This window comes from Pseudochaenichthys georgianus, chromosome 3 (assembly GCF_902827115.2).
Source record: "Pseudochaenichthys georgianus chromosome 3, fPseGeo1.2, whole genome shotgun sequence".
In the NCBI taxonomy this organism is placed as follows: domain Eukaryota; kingdom Metazoa; phylum Chordata; class Actinopteri; order Perciformes; family Channichthyidae; genus Pseudochaenichthys; species Pseudochaenichthys georgianus.
The window spans coordinates 49,685,434-49,700,615 of record NC_047505.1 but is presented as its reverse complement, the minus strand read 5'-3'; the positions used below and the strand labels follow the sequence as shown (position 1 = coordinate 49,700,615).

Below are 15,182 nucleotides of genomic sequence, written 5' to 3'. Positions count from 1 at the left end.
GAGATCAGGGAGCAGATGTAAGATGGAAGTTTCCCTAACATGGCTTTGTATATAAAAATGTACCAGTTACTGAGCCTCCGTACAGTTAGTGAAAGCAAACCAGCCCTTGCATACAGGGTACAGTGATGGGTTAATGCTTTACAGTTTGTCACACATCTCAGTGCGCTGTGATACGCAGCATCTAACTTGACCAGGCAATGGGCAGGTGCATTCATATACATCAGATCACCATAGTCCAGCACAGGTCAAAGGTCACAGAGCCTTTTCCTGGCCTCAAGCGAGAAGCAGGACTTGTTCCTGTAGAAGAACCCTAGCCTAACCCTCAGCTTTTTAAGCAGGTTATTGACATGAAGTTTAAAAGTGAGACAAACATCAAGCCAGATACCAAGGTATTTGTAACAGGTAACCACTTCAAGTTTTATTCCTTGCGTAGTTACAATATTTAAAACGTTTCTATTGTTGTGAAAATAAAAACAACAAAACAAACATTCAGTCATTTTATTTTATTTCCCTGCAGAGACAGAGCTTTGTGGAAAATTCACAGATTCTTCATTATAACAATCTTCACATTGTTTTGTTAAATTATCGAGCAACTTCCCTTCAGGATTAGACTTCCACATAGTATAATACCAACACATCGTACACAAACGTGTCCTTTTCTACCCTGCACACATGATTAATGGGCAATTTAATGTAGTGTAGAATCCCTTTTCATCACATTCGCTCACAGAAAATCATTTCCTGTCTGATTACGCTTTCTCTGTACCATTTTCACACGTGCCATCCCATGCCCTTCTCCACTAATAACTTTAGTGTGTGTGTGTGTGTGTGTGTGTGTGTGTGTGTGTGTGTGTGTGTGTGTGTGTGTGTGTGTGTGTGTGTGTGTGTGTGTGTGTGTGTGTGTGTGTGTGGCCTAGCATTACTATATTTGTGGGGACCTAAATCTGTTTACACCGTCACGTGTGGGGACTGGCTTCCCTTATGGGGACAAATTGGAGGTCCCCATGAGGGGGATCATTCATTTTAGGGTGAAGACTTGGTTATGGTTAGGATAAGTCTCCAGGAAATGCATGTAAGTCAATGTAATGTCCCCTGAAGTGATGTATACATGGTTGGTGTGTGTGTGTGTGTGTGTGTGTGTGTGTGTGTGTGTGTGTGTGTGTGTGTGTGTGTGTGCGTGTGCGTGTGCGTGTGTGTGTGTGTGTGTATATGAGTGTGTGTGGATCAGAACTCCTCCTCGGCGTTTGCACAGCGGCTCTGTTTGAGCAGGGTCAGGCGGGCCAGCACCTCGGACACCGACAGCTCTCCGTGGACTTTGCTGTCTCGTGTGCGCACGTTGACGCCGTTAGTCATCTTCTCCTTCTCCCCGACCACTGCCAAGACACATGGAGACACAACAGCTTCACATGGGCCAAGTCACACACACACAAAAACAACAACAGACACACACAGCTACCCTAACACAATCCCTGCTTTTGTGCCGCTGAATACAAGAACGTAAGGTCAGCGTCAAAATATTAAAAACATTTTTATTTTGACTCATAATTGTTCAAATGATGATATATTATATTTGTATTACTTTTTCAGGCCATTTTTAATTTTACTGTTATCTGCTTTCTTCTATCTTTTTTTAAATGATTTCATTTTGAGTATTGAATAGTGATTTGAATGCAAATGTATCTCCAGTTGTAGCTGCAGATAGATTTTTGAAGTCTGAAGTTATTCTGATACCAACAATTATGTAACTTTAATCAAATTTAAAGCAGATATAATATCAAACATGTTGTTAGGGTTTTAAAACCCTTTGCCGGCAGGGTAAAATATGGACTTTAACATGCCCAATAATTGGTATTGCACTTGTTTTAGTTGCCTTATCTTCACTGATGCTGTTACGAAATGCTAAATTGTTGTACGGTGTAATCCCTTACATTTACAGCCACTAAACATACGTATGTAAAGCAGCACATACAGCAGCATACTTCCTCCCTCAACATTACGGTGTCTCCGAGAAGTTACAAATAGACTCCAGAGCCAGCATTACAAAAGGGAGAAAGACACCCTACATAGTACATACCCAAAATACATAGAATAATGGGGGCTGCTAAAGGAAAGCCTCACACAGCAGGGCAACCATTTTGGATGAATAAAATGTTTGGACCAAAGGATGTCATTAACCAAATCCAGCGAGGACATTCTTTTTTTGCCTACCTTATTTTATTGTTTCTGTAAACATATTCTTTCCATGTTATAAAATCCTCCCCCCTTTGCTTCTCTCCAGTTATGTAAAGACTCACAAAAAACTGACCTGTACTTTTGCCAATAAACACGCCCACATCACAAGATTTAAAGTGTGTTGTAGTCATGGCGACTGGTCATTAGGGGCAGGTGGGGCTCGTGTCAGCAGAAAGTAATTCAAATAAGAATTCCAAAAAAATGCAAATAAATGCAAGAGAAATACATCTTAAAATATATTTTAAGATCATGTTTAGTCATCTGATTCGTCTGTACATTGCTTTTTTAGTCTGCGTTCTTCTAATTAGTGTCTACAGTGTGCCTATTGAGCCGTTTTGAGCGACCTGGGTCTCTCGCACTGTCTAAGCGAATGGGTGCTGTAAAAACTACACTGCTCTGAGAGTATTTTTCTATTCAATGTGTGTGGCATAATCACCATAGGGGCACCGTGCATACCAACCAAACGTCATCTCATAATTAAATAAAATAAAAATAAAGTACATGTGCCGCGAAAAGTGTAGTTTTCACCTTGTCGTGAAGAGGAGACGAGAGAGAGCAGCGTAGAGCGATTACAATCAGTAAAACGGAAAGAAAGTGAATGAAGTTGACCATCTACTTCAGCTTTGGTAAGTTCATTTTATCATATCGTCTGTGTTTTGCCTACAGGCTATTGCTCTGCTGAATCGATTGATTGTGACCTTGTGATGAATGTCTGTGTTTTCTTTATACCCGTATATATAAGCTTCTGCCACCAGAAGCTTACCGTACTTTTCGGACTACAAAGCGCACCTGCATATAAGCCGCAGCAGCTAAATTGTCCGTCTGTCTTGCTCTCGTTCTGTCTCTCGGTTCCACTTTTACTTTGGCGCGCTACCTGTCTCACTCTATTCCGGCCTCCAGCTTTTCCTGCTGGAGCCGCCGCTTAGAGGTGGCGGGCGCGGACCGGTCATAGAGCCCATAGCGTTAAAGGTGGTTAATTTTACCTGTAAAATCCATAGATCTAGGAGGTTCCCTAGTGGCCGTTAGCTCTACAAAAAAAATGGGGAAAAAAGTCGCGGCTTATAGTCCGAAAAATACGGTATATATACACACCTAACTACAAGTTGTTCGTGCCCCACCACTTTTGTACATATAAAAACGCCACTGGTTGTAGTGTTTGTTTTGACCTGTCATGTTCTTCCCATCATGTATAATAACGTGATATAAAACTGTCTTTAAAACAGACCAAATTCTTGTGGGAGTCAGGAATAACTGTGTTTTTAAAGATAGCAGCAAACGCAGGATAGACATCTTCTCGTCTCAGAGGAACTACATATTTATTTTCTCACCTAGAATGAAGTTATACTGGGCCAGCTGAGCGTTGCGGATCTTCTTGTTCAGCAGACAGCCGGAGTCGAGGTCAGCATCCGCCATGAAGCCAGCTTCTGTAAACTGCTCACACACCTGAGGAAAACATTTTTGGTTCAGCATTACACAAATCTGAGGCACTCCAGTGACATGTGGTTAAGATGGAGAAGAATAGGACATACTTTCTTTGCGTAATCCTCAAAGGACGTGTTGACGGGCACGACCATCACCTGACGAGGAGAGAGCCACAGAGGCCTGTAATAATAATAATAATAAGTGTACTTAGTATAGCACCTTTCACAGAAATAGAATTCCAAGACCACACAAACATGAATACAATAACCACATGAGGCAGAAATGTAAGGTCAACATAAAAACAAAATACAGACCACGTGGAGTCCTGAAAGGAACACACGTAATAACAGAACACTTCACACACATCTCGAGTGGCAACAAAAGCCAAGGTGAAAAGATAGGTCTTTCTACAGAGACTGCAGAGGACGGAGACAGACTGTAGGAAAGCAATCTCTATAGCAATATACAGGATGGATATATTCACCTATGTTTGGCAGAGAAAAAGTACGACGACTTTGTGAAATATGTATGACACTGGGATGTTTAAAATGTGCCAGAAAGGAGAGTGGTTATAATGCTACACAGCGTGGCAAATGTTTCCTTTGTTTTCATTACGTATAGTTAGAGGCCCTTTTATGCTTTGGGGTTTTCCCTTTCCTGTAATGTGTTATATAGGTGTTTGTCAAATCGTATTGTAACTGTTAAAGGGGGAGTAGGTAAGTTTGAGAAACCGGCTCGAGATCGCTAGAATTTGAAAATACACAACCGGAGAAAATCTGCCACTTCCTCACAGAGCCCCTCCTCCAACACACACGAACGCGCACATGACCAATGAGGGCACGAGATAAGTTTGTGCCCCGATGGAAGGCTGACAGGCAGGTAGGCCGTCCAGTTATTTTAGACGGCTCGGCTAAACGGATTGGTTGTACTTTTTACAGTATTACGGCTTCTACAGATGACATTTTTGTTATGGATTTTTTGTCAAAGCACTTCAGATATTCATTGCTATCGGGATGTTAAGAGCATTCCATGGAATATAACAAAAAGTGTATCTCGACCCGGTTTCTGAAACTTACCTACCCCACCTTTAAGACAAAAATCAATATAAAAGCAAAACAATTCAAAATAAATGTATGCATGTATTTTCATTATAAAATCTTAACACCATTTACGATTTTGAACATCAATAGGCATGAGTTCAACTGGATGTGAGTAGACTGTTTAAAAGACTGCTGCGGTCTGCTGGGGGGGGGGGGGGGGGGGGGCAGCATCAGAGCCGGTGACACCACCAGCAGGATCAATAAACTGATCAGGAAAGCTGGGTCTGTCATCGGCATCAAGCTGGACCCCTTTGAAGCTGTGGTGGAGAGGAGGACACTGAACAGGCTGTTGTCCATCATGGATAACCCCACCCTCATCTGTTCAATATTTAATATTCCATCTGTCATATATTTATGTATATATAATACCTTGAATTTCATAAATTCAACATGCATATTTTCTACTTTCTTGTTTATTTCTTGTCTTGAATTTTTATTGTACAATGCCATGTCTTTTTATGCTGCTGCAACGCAAACATTTCGCAAATTGGGATCAATAAAGTACTATCTTATCTTATCTTATCTTATCTTAAGTGAATAAATGATGCGATGTGTCCTCTGTGAGCCTCAAGCCTGACAGACAGACTTTACAAAGAAAGGCCTAAAACCCAAAGAACCTGAGAGTAACATCTCGAATAATGATATCTAAATCTCACTAAATTTATTAAATGAAGCTATTAGAACAGATGGGAAGCCCCTCACCATTTCCCTGCGTAGTTCTCAGTGAGGATGGCGATCATCCGCTCCACCGAGCCTAAGATGGCCCGATGGATGATGACCGGTCGGGCTTTATCGTCTCCGTCCGTCCTGAAAGACATTTAGTCAGGGAGAGATGTCACAAAAAATCACTTTATTTCCACAATCAAAGAAACAAGTATTGAATACAGGCTGTTTAGACCTACATGAGTTTAGACTGAATTTACTCGAAATGTGTAATTGTTTTCTCCAAAGTAAAGCAAAAGGTACATATACACAAAACACATGTAAATAGTACTTTAAACTGTACTTACTACCTGCTGTATATCTGATTGTATGTGCATCATTTTACATGCTGGGTTAACAAGTGGGTTTTCTTGAGGTGCTAATAAAGAAATATTGAGTTTTTTGGTTCATCTTAAAAAAATTATGTTATGGCAATATTATTCCGATTTGTATGTGTACGTGTAAAACATTATTATTACTTTTCATTTTTGGTAATGCTTATTGTTTTGGCCCCTGTGGGTGTCTTCTTATTACTATCTTAAAGGGGACCTATCATGCAAAATGCACTTTTGTATGTCTTTCATACATAAACATGTGTCCCGGTGTGTCAGGGAACTCACGCAGCGTAAGAAAATAAAACCCTCTCTCTTTTCCTCCGTACCCAAATCTCTAAAAGAGGGGTTACAACAGAGCTGATCCAGATTTGCGTCCGATATGACGTAATATCTGAAATGTGCACCCACGGCACTATCAGAAAGTTGCTATCAGAAACAATGCTCAACTGTTTTGGACGTAATATGGTCGGTGTTTACATTAGCATCGCTAACACTCAGAGCTAACCTGTACTGGAGAGCATGTGTGTGAAGAAGCAGGAAGTAGAAAGGAACTCACCTTGTGGTATAACCGGCAAGAGAGAAAGCCTTTGAGCTCCAGACTGTTTCAGAGAGAATCCTTGATGATCCATGATATGGCGTTTCATCACGGCAGCATTTAGTTTAGACGGTAGCTGCCGGGTCCCGCATGAGCTCAGACCCTCCTTTTTATTTGTTATCAATTTTTTGAGACCTATGCTATTGCCTAAAAATAGCATGATAGGTGCACTTTAAGACCTGAAAATAGTTCTAATTGTTTTTATTTGTTTTGGAGCTTGTTTATAGTAACGTTTAGTTAAATTGCCTTGATATTCTTGAACCAGGGGCAATGTGGTTGGATAACTCAATCAACAGCTGTTTTCTCTGTAAGCTCTCTGCCCAACCAATTAAACTAACGTGTGTGTGTGTGAAGTGGCTGGTTTAATGTTGAATGATTTGAATAGAAAGAAAACGAATTGCCTGCTCAATGAGTTCTTATATATTTCTATAGGACTCTTTAGCTCTTAAAGACATGACTCATGAGCCTTGTTATTCATGAAGGGACTAACATGTAACCCTGAGTGCACTAAAGCACACCGACGCAGCATGTTTTCATCAGCTGACTCACCCCACAAAGGTCAGGTTGAGGCGGATTGGCAGCTGGAAGTCCAGTTGAATGGTCGCACACTGATGGTAACGTCCAATCGCATCTTTGATCTTAATGTCAATCTGCAGCAGCAAGGAATGCATAATCACACGTTATAGACCCTCGAGATCCGATTCATTTTGCATTTAGCAGGAATTGTTATGTTTTCCTGACCTTAGGTCCATAAAAAGCTCCGTCTCCAGGGTTCAGTTTCCATGGCTCCCCAAAGTCATTCAGGCTGTTCTCCAGTTGCTGTCAAAACACACGAGGCACGCATTTAATATATACTTACAACACAAGAGAATAAAAGGAAAACTCTGTGAAGCAAGCCAAGTCAAACTGTAGTTCAGATTGCACGACCCACTGCCCTTTCACTTTTTAAGTGAAGCCCTTAAAGTGGACCAATCACGCTTTATTTGAAACATATATTGTAGGGCCATACCTATACAAAACATGTCTGTGAAGTTTTTTTTTCAAAATAGCAAACAGATCACCCATTGCCTAATACTGCTCTTACCCCTCTTTTGAGGCCCTGTTAGAAAAACGCAGATCTTGGGTCCTTAGCTTGAAAAAAATAAATAAGAGGAGGCGGAGCTAATGCCTGATCAGAATTCTACCGGAGATAAAGTTAAATTCTGCTGTGATAAAACGCCATCCTGTTTAAACCACGTCAAGGGTTATTTCTGAAACAGTCTGGAGCTCAAATGCTTTTTCTCTTGCGGGTTTACCACAAGGTGAGTTCCTTTTTTTATTTCCAGCTTTTTAAAACACGTGCTCTCCAGTACAGGTTAGCTCTCAGTGTTAGCGAGGCTTGCTAATATAAACAAAGACGAGATTACGTCCAAAACACGTCAGGCATTCTTTCTGATAGCAACTTTCTGTGGGTCCGCCGACGTCAGTTCAGATGGAATCTGTATCCGCTCGTTGTACCCCCGTTTTTAAATAGATTTGGGTACGGAGGAAAAGAGAGAGGGTTTTATTTTCTGACGCTGCGTGAGTTCCCCGACGCACCGGGGGACACGTATTTATGTATAAAAGACATCACAAAGTGCATTTTGCAATTTCCAACTGTGCAAAATAAACAATTAAAATCAAGTGAAACAAAGAGCTTTCCTTTTATTGACAACACGCCTCAGATCTGATACCACTACTGGAGCCTTTAACCTCCTATTGTGCAGCCACTCAGTTGGAATAACAACTAGATATTCTATTGTAAAAAAGTCCTAACCATAATGGTACAAAATGTTACAAAAGGTCAGACTTAAAACCGATCCAAAATGCACATAATTGTTCATTCAAGATGAAGATCAAGATGCAGGAGGTGGAGCAGATGAAAATATGAGCGAGATGCTGGATGACTGGCACGAAATGACCAAAAAAGAACATAACATGAGAAAGATTGATGATCATGATAGCTAAGACTTTAGGAGAGACACTTAGAGACCCCCAGACCAAGCCATGTCTTCATGTATTTAAAGTGCCTCCCACGTGTTGCTGTATTATACGGAGCATTATCTCGCAAATCAGTAATGTCAGACCTGAGCGTGACTAAAAAACTATTCAACCATTTCTTTAAATTAAATGGAGCTTACATTTGTTGAACAAAAAAAAGGCAGGAATTGATCTCTTGTTAGTTTTGCCAAATGAATAAATAATTCCTCTGTGAGCCGCTGTACGATCAGAAAAGCAAGCAACTCTTTGATCATCCGTGCTATATCATTTAATGATTTGCTTGAAACTAAAAGGTGCAGCAATAGAGTGCCACAGTGGCGCGTCCTAAAACCCGGAAGTAAGTTAGCATTTTACTACTTTCGGTTCCTTCGACAAAAAGCAACGCGATCTCTCCGTAGGATTTTGGAAAATAGCTGGAAATAAGGTCTAATAATAATATATTTAATTTATATAGCGCTTCTCATCTGCCAAGACAAATCTCGAAGTGCGAAGGTCTGTGGTTGAGACACATTGAAGAGACGGATCACGTTTTGTTCTACGACATTAAATCCATCAGCAGTGATTTCTGAAGAGTTGACGTGTCTGAAGAACGATGGTTGTTACCAAGTGGCTGAATAGGACTACAGAAGTTGTCGAGGACGCTGTATGTCATTACACCGAACACGTAAACACGCCCGCTAAATTTGTTTGCCCTGTTCTGCTTGAAAGCAAGTCCCTGCCTCGTGCAGGCTGTTAAAACAAACGCTTCAACTTGAACCATTTTGAATCTGAGTTTTGAATATGGATCTTAAGTTGAAGCAGCGACCCTGCTGTAGCTCGTTTATAGCATAACGTTAGCATTTTGCTTCTGGCGACTAGATTTAAGATTCGAAAATTATAAAAGTAGGGTAGACATGTGGAGATTATCCGGCTGAACAAAACGTGATCCGTCTCTTCAATGCGTTTCAACCACAGACCTGATTTCCAGCTATTTTCCAAAATCCTACGGAGAGATCCCATTGGCTCTGAGACGAGGGAACCGGAAGTGGTAAAATGCTAACTTACTTCCGGGTTTTAGGACGCGTCACTGCACCACTCCCGGCATTTTATAATATGTGCCACTGAATCAGAATCAGGTTTACACATACAAGGACTTTGCGTTGTTGTACAATGGTGTATACATTATCACAGTAGGAGGAATTTAGTTTATAGCAAATATAGAGATAATTTGGAAAATATATAAAAATTACGAATATAAAGAAATATCTCCAAGCAATACAAACATAAAAAAGGAGGTACAGAAAGACATGACGAATAAGAATTCAAAGTGTAAAAGCTGTGCATTTTTAAAAGAGAAATAAGAGTGTCTCACATCTACCATAATTCACACTTTCGATGCAGTTTACCTTCTCCGCCTGGTTCCACACGGCGATGTCTCCCAGATATTTCTCTGGGCGCGTGGACAGGTGCAGCTGGAAGGAGAATCCGAACACGTTGTAGACGCAGCGGAGGAAATCCAGACAGCCCTTCATCTCCGACTCGATCTGTCGGGAGAAGAAGGATTCAGAAATATATAATTGACTCATTAATAGCTGGTCGTTTCTAAAATGTTTTTTTAATGTTAAAATGAAAGATATGTTTATTCAATGGCCAAATTACAGTTATCTGGTGGCACCCTGCATGTCAGCCTCTGAATGAACGTGTGTGAATGAGTGAATACTGACTTCTGTATGTAAAAAAACTTAGAAAAGCCATTTAAATATGGCTTTTTGTATTTTCAAAGACCTCCCGCTTGTATCAAACCCCTTGTAAACGCTGATAGAGCGATCACCTGCTCCATGGTGCAGAAGATGTGAGCGTCGTCCTGCTGGAAGCGCCTCACACGGGTTAAACCGGTCAGCGTTCCCGACAGCTCGTTCCTGTGGAGGACCCCGAAATCTGCAAACCTCAGAGGAAGTTCCCTCCACGAGCGAGGCCTGTGGCTGAACATCAGACTGCAGGGAGAAGAAGATGAAGAAGAAGATGGAACTGGATTGATCCACCGAGGGGGGAAGGACGATCAGAGAGCAGGGAGTCAAAACAACAGTACGCTTTAACCCTCATGTCGTTTATCGGGTCGAATCGGGCCAATTTCCTACTTTCATCAATCATAAATATTGTGTTTTACATTTGATTACTACAAGGCCTTATGATATCCTCCACAGTATGCATTTGAAGATATAACACACCACTTCCATTGAATTGTGAGTGGTTTAGTCCACTTTGTAACACTGTTGTGTTCCCGGTCAGAGGAAATGAGTGGGAAACCCTAGATAATCCATCAGATACACACACCCACAAATCAACACAATGTTAATTTTGGAATACATTTACATTGTCTATTCACTGCAGTTATTCATGTGAACCAGTATCTGAGACATTGTGTACAGCTTCAAAGGTTGCAAAATAAAATGTGGTGACGATTCGTGGTTTTTGTGTTAATGTAAGAGCAGTTAAAGGTCCCCTATGATGCTGTTTTTCATCACTATATTACAGCTCTCAGATATATACAGAACATGTCTCTGATTGGCTGAAACAGATGATCATTGCAGCATTACCCATAATCATTACCCATAATCCCCTCTGTTTCAGCCCTGTTTCCAAAGTGCTGATTCTCTGTCTGTTACTTCAGATGAAAATAAGGAGCCCCTCCCCACGCCCCTCTGAGAGAGATTAGGTGCTTTCAAGTACTTTTCCCCGTACTTTTCCCGTTTAGTTCCGATAGTGCCTGGAATTTTCCGTTCACACCAAAAAGAGAACTTAGAACTTTTACCCCCATTTGTAGTCCCAGCTAGAGAGGTGGGACTTTCCTGGGGAGAAAAAGTACAATTTCTGATTGGCTGGGCGGATTGCAAATCACGCCCCGTAAAACTCTGAAAAGTTTTTTGAAGCCGCCATTGTATTTGCTGGCATTAGCATTAGCATTAGCATTAGCCCAGCGCACCAACGCAGAGAGACTAACTTATGGCAACACAAAATAAAACATGGGAGCGTGGAGATGAGGAGGTGTCGGCGTTCTGGCGATTTACTCGGAAGGCTTCAGTAGAAGCTGCTGGGAGTCCCAGCAGCTTCTACTGAAGCCTTCCCCAACTCCGGGGACTTCCGGCCGGGGACTTTGGGCGGCAGTATACGCCGTGAAGTGGTTTGCGGCCTGCCAGTAAACCCAAAGCAGAAGAAGACGAAGTGACGTCAGCGGCTTCATTTGCGTAATCTTCCCTCGGGGAACTTATTCCGGTGTGAACGCGATCGGCTCTTTAGTTCCATGGGGGTACTAAGTGCTGGGAACTACATACGGCAAAGTGCTTGGCGTGAAAGCGGCTATTTGGTTAAAAATAACTCAATGGAGCTCTAGGAGGAGATTCAGGTGATAAGGTGGGGGGGGGGGGGGGGTTACCTTGGTTGCTGATTGGCTAATGGCTACACAAGACAACACATCGTTATGACATCATAAAGTGGCCAAAATCTGATCAGCTCATTTCAGACAGGTTTTTATATAAATGGATCAAAAAGAGAGAGAATCTTTGTTCCTGAAACTTTCAGAGTCTCTTTCCACAGAGGGGACACATGTTGATGTAGAAGAGACATGAAGAAGAGGGGACACATGTTGATGTAGAAGAGACATGAAGAAGAGGGGACACATGTTGATGTAGAAGAGACACGAAGAAGTGGTGACACATGTTGATGTAGAAGAGACATGAAGAAGAGGGGACACATGTTGATGTAGAAGAGACATGAAGAAGAGGGGACACATGTTGATGTAGAAGAGACATGAAGAAGAGGGGACACATGTTGATGTAGAAGAGACATGAAGAAGAGGGGACACATGTTGATATAGAAGAGACATGAAGAAGAGGGGACACATGTTGATGTAGAAGAGACATGAAGAAGAGGGGACACATGTTGATGTAGAAGAGACATGAAGAAGAGGGGACACATGTTGATGTAGAAGAGACATGAAGAAGAGGGGACACATGTTGATGTATAAGAGACATGAAGAAGAGGGGACACATGTTGATGTAGAAGAGACATGAAGAAGAGGGGACACATGTTGATGTAGAAGAGACATGAAGAAGAGGGGACACATGCTGATGTAGAAGAGACATGAAGAAGTGGGGACACATGTTGATGTAGAAGAGACATGAAGAAGAGGGGACACATGTTGATGTAGAAGAGACATGAAGAAGAGGGGACACATGTTGATGTAGAAGAGACATGAAGAAGAGGGGACACATGTTGATGTAGAAGAGACATGAAGAAGAGGGGACACATGTTGATGTAGAAGAGACATGAAGAAGAGGGGACACATGTTGATGTAGAAGAGACGTGAAGAAGAGGGGACACATGTTGATGAAGAAGAGACATGAAGAAGAGGGGACACATGTTGAGGTAGAAGAGACATGAAGAAGAGTCGACACATGTTGATGTAGAAGAGACATGAAGAAGAGGGGACACATGTTGATGTAGAAGAGACATGAAGAAGAGGGGACACATGTTGATGTAGAAGAGACATGAAGAAGAGGGGACACATGTTGATGTAGAAGAGACGTGAAGAAGAGGGGACACATGTTGATGTAGAAGAGACATGAAGAAGAGGGGACACATGTTGATGTAGAAGAGACGTGAAGAAGAGGGGACACATGTTGATGTAGAAGAGACGTGAAGAAGAGGGGACACATGTTGATGAAGAAGAGACATGAAGAAGAGGGGACACATGTTGAGGTAGAAGAGACATGAAGAAGAGTCGACACATGTTGATGTAGAAGAGACATGAAGAAGAGGGGACACATGTTGATGTAGAAGAGACATGAAGAAGAGGGGACACATGTTGATGTAGAAGAGACACGAAGAAGAGGGGACACATGTTGATGTAGAAGAGACGTGAAGAAGAGGGGACACATGTTGATGTAGAAGAGACATGAAGAAGAGGGGACACATGTTGATGTAGAAGAGACATGAAGAAGAGGGGACACATGTTGATGTAGAAGAGACGTGAAGAAGAGGGGACACATGTTGATGTAGAAGAGACATGAAGAAGAGGGGACACATGTTGATGTAGAAGAGACATGAAGAAGAGGGGACACATGTTGATGTAGAAGAGACATGAAGAAGAGGGGACACATGTTGATGTAGAAGAGACATGAAGAAGAGGGGACACATGTTGATGTAGAAGAGACATGAAGAAGAGGGGACACATGTTGATGTAGAAGAGACATGAAGAAGAGGGGACACATGTTGATGTAGAAGAGACATGAAGAAGAGGGGACACATGTTGATGTAGAAGAGACATGAAGAAGAGGGGACACATGTTGATGTAGAAGAGACATGAAGAAGAGGGGACACGTGTTGATGTAGAAGAGAAATGAAGAAGAGGGGACACATGTTGATGTAGAAGAGATATGAAGAAGAGGGGACACATGTTGATGTAGAAGAGAAATGAAGAAGAGGGGACACATGTTGATGTAGAAGAGATATGAAGAAGAGGGGACACATGTTGATGTAGAAGAGACATGAAGAAGAGGATTTTGCCTTTAAAAACAGCCCAGGAGCAACAAGAGGCTGAAAAACTAAAACCAAAGGAGGGTTATAAAAATGTACCGTTTGATTTTTGGACAGAGGTTTTATTTACCAGTGCCCGGGGCAGTTCATGGGTTTCAGTGCGAAGATGTCGTCCTCCACGGGGAAGGAGAACATGTTGTCGCTGTAGTGCTGCCAGTGGCCAGACGTCTCCCACAGTTTACTGTTGAAGATGTTGGGGGAGGCTACTTCCTGGAAGCCTCTTCTCCAGTACTCTTCCTAGGAAAACAACACAACCACATAAAAAAGTGACACACAGCCATCTGGACTCACACTCCGGTATTTTTCTGGAGAGCTTCAATCATTATTTCTGGCATGTTCAGCGACTTCAACGGAAATCAGATCCGGTGGGTTTTATTTGTTCTTCTTAAGCAAAACAGTTTCATGGCACGTTGAGCTCCTTGGCTGACAACAACAGAAGACTGATTACCTGAAGTATTTTAGCCATGTGGAAGTGAATAGGAAACAGGAAGGAGCTTTTAAAAAATGAAGCACCTGGATAAATATAATTTAGCTATATTTAGAAACTTGAATATCTCTCCAATTCCAGTGATGAGAAGCCATCCCATCAGTAAAACCCCTCGGTGTTAAAAGTTTCAGCTTTTTTTACACAGCGTTAACAGACTGAAGTGACGTGATAATGATCTTGCACCGTCTCTGTGCAATGTGCTCTCCTTGGCTCGGTCCGGTGTGTGTTGGTGTGTGTTAGTGTGTGTGTGTTGGTGTGTGCTGTGAAAGCTTCAAGATGTCGACACATCTCTGCAGATACTTCACACACACACAACTTTCTGTACCGTCACACTGAAGTTTGAGCAACTTTTGACCACTAAAATCTCTGGAACTCGTGACGAAAGCTTAGATTTTCTCGTGAAAAAGTAAAGTGTGTTGCAAGAATTCAAGGTTACACTGGGTGAGATTAAAATATCAAATCAGGGGATAGCAAGTTCAAGTCCCGCTGCAGTCAGCATGTCGTTGTGTCCCTGGGCAAGACACTTCACCCCAAATTTCTCCTGTGGGGATTGTCCACAGTACTGAATGTAAGTCGCTTTGGATAAAGCGTCTAACAAATGATATACAGATAATCATTTTGTGGGTGAAGTATTCCTTTAACTGAGAACTTTGGCCCATCATTTAAACTTATTACCACATGTGGACACGGCCGGATTAACCATATGGGCAACCTGG

General features: G+C 41.9%; 1 protein-coding gene across 2 annotated transcripts in view; it reads right to left on the bottom strand.

Annotated features, from left to right (window-relative positions):
• Positions 1 to 488: 488 nt before the first annotated feature.
• Positions 489 to 15,182, bottom strand: part of tars3 (threonyl-tRNA synthetase 3) — a 35,562-nt gene continuing 20,868 nt past the window's right edge. For both annotated transcript variants that reach the window (XM_034079612.2, XM_034079620.2), the window contains exons 11-19: positions 14,050 to 14,216; positions 10,216 to 10,378; positions 9,791 to 9,928; positions 7,128 to 7,205; positions 6,936 to 7,036; positions 5,457 to 5,561; positions 3,762 to 3,834; positions 3,561 to 3,675; positions 489 to 1,373 (exon numbers count right to left, since the gene is read on the bottom strand). In XM_034079612.2, the coding sequence (XP_033935503.1) occupies positions 1,225 to 1,373; positions 3,561 to 3,675; positions 3,762 to 3,834; positions 5,457 to 5,561; positions 6,936 to 7,036; positions 7,128 to 7,205; positions 9,791 to 9,928; positions 10,216 to 10,378; positions 14,050 to 14,216 (1,089 nt within the window). In that variant the 3' untranslated portion in view covers positions 489 to 1,224. The remainder of the gene's footprint in view (positions 1,374 to 3,560; positions 3,676 to 3,761; positions 3,835 to 5,456; positions 5,562 to 6,935; positions 7,037 to 7,127; positions 7,206 to 9,790; positions 9,929 to 10,215; positions 10,379 to 14,049; positions 14,217 to 15,182) is intronic.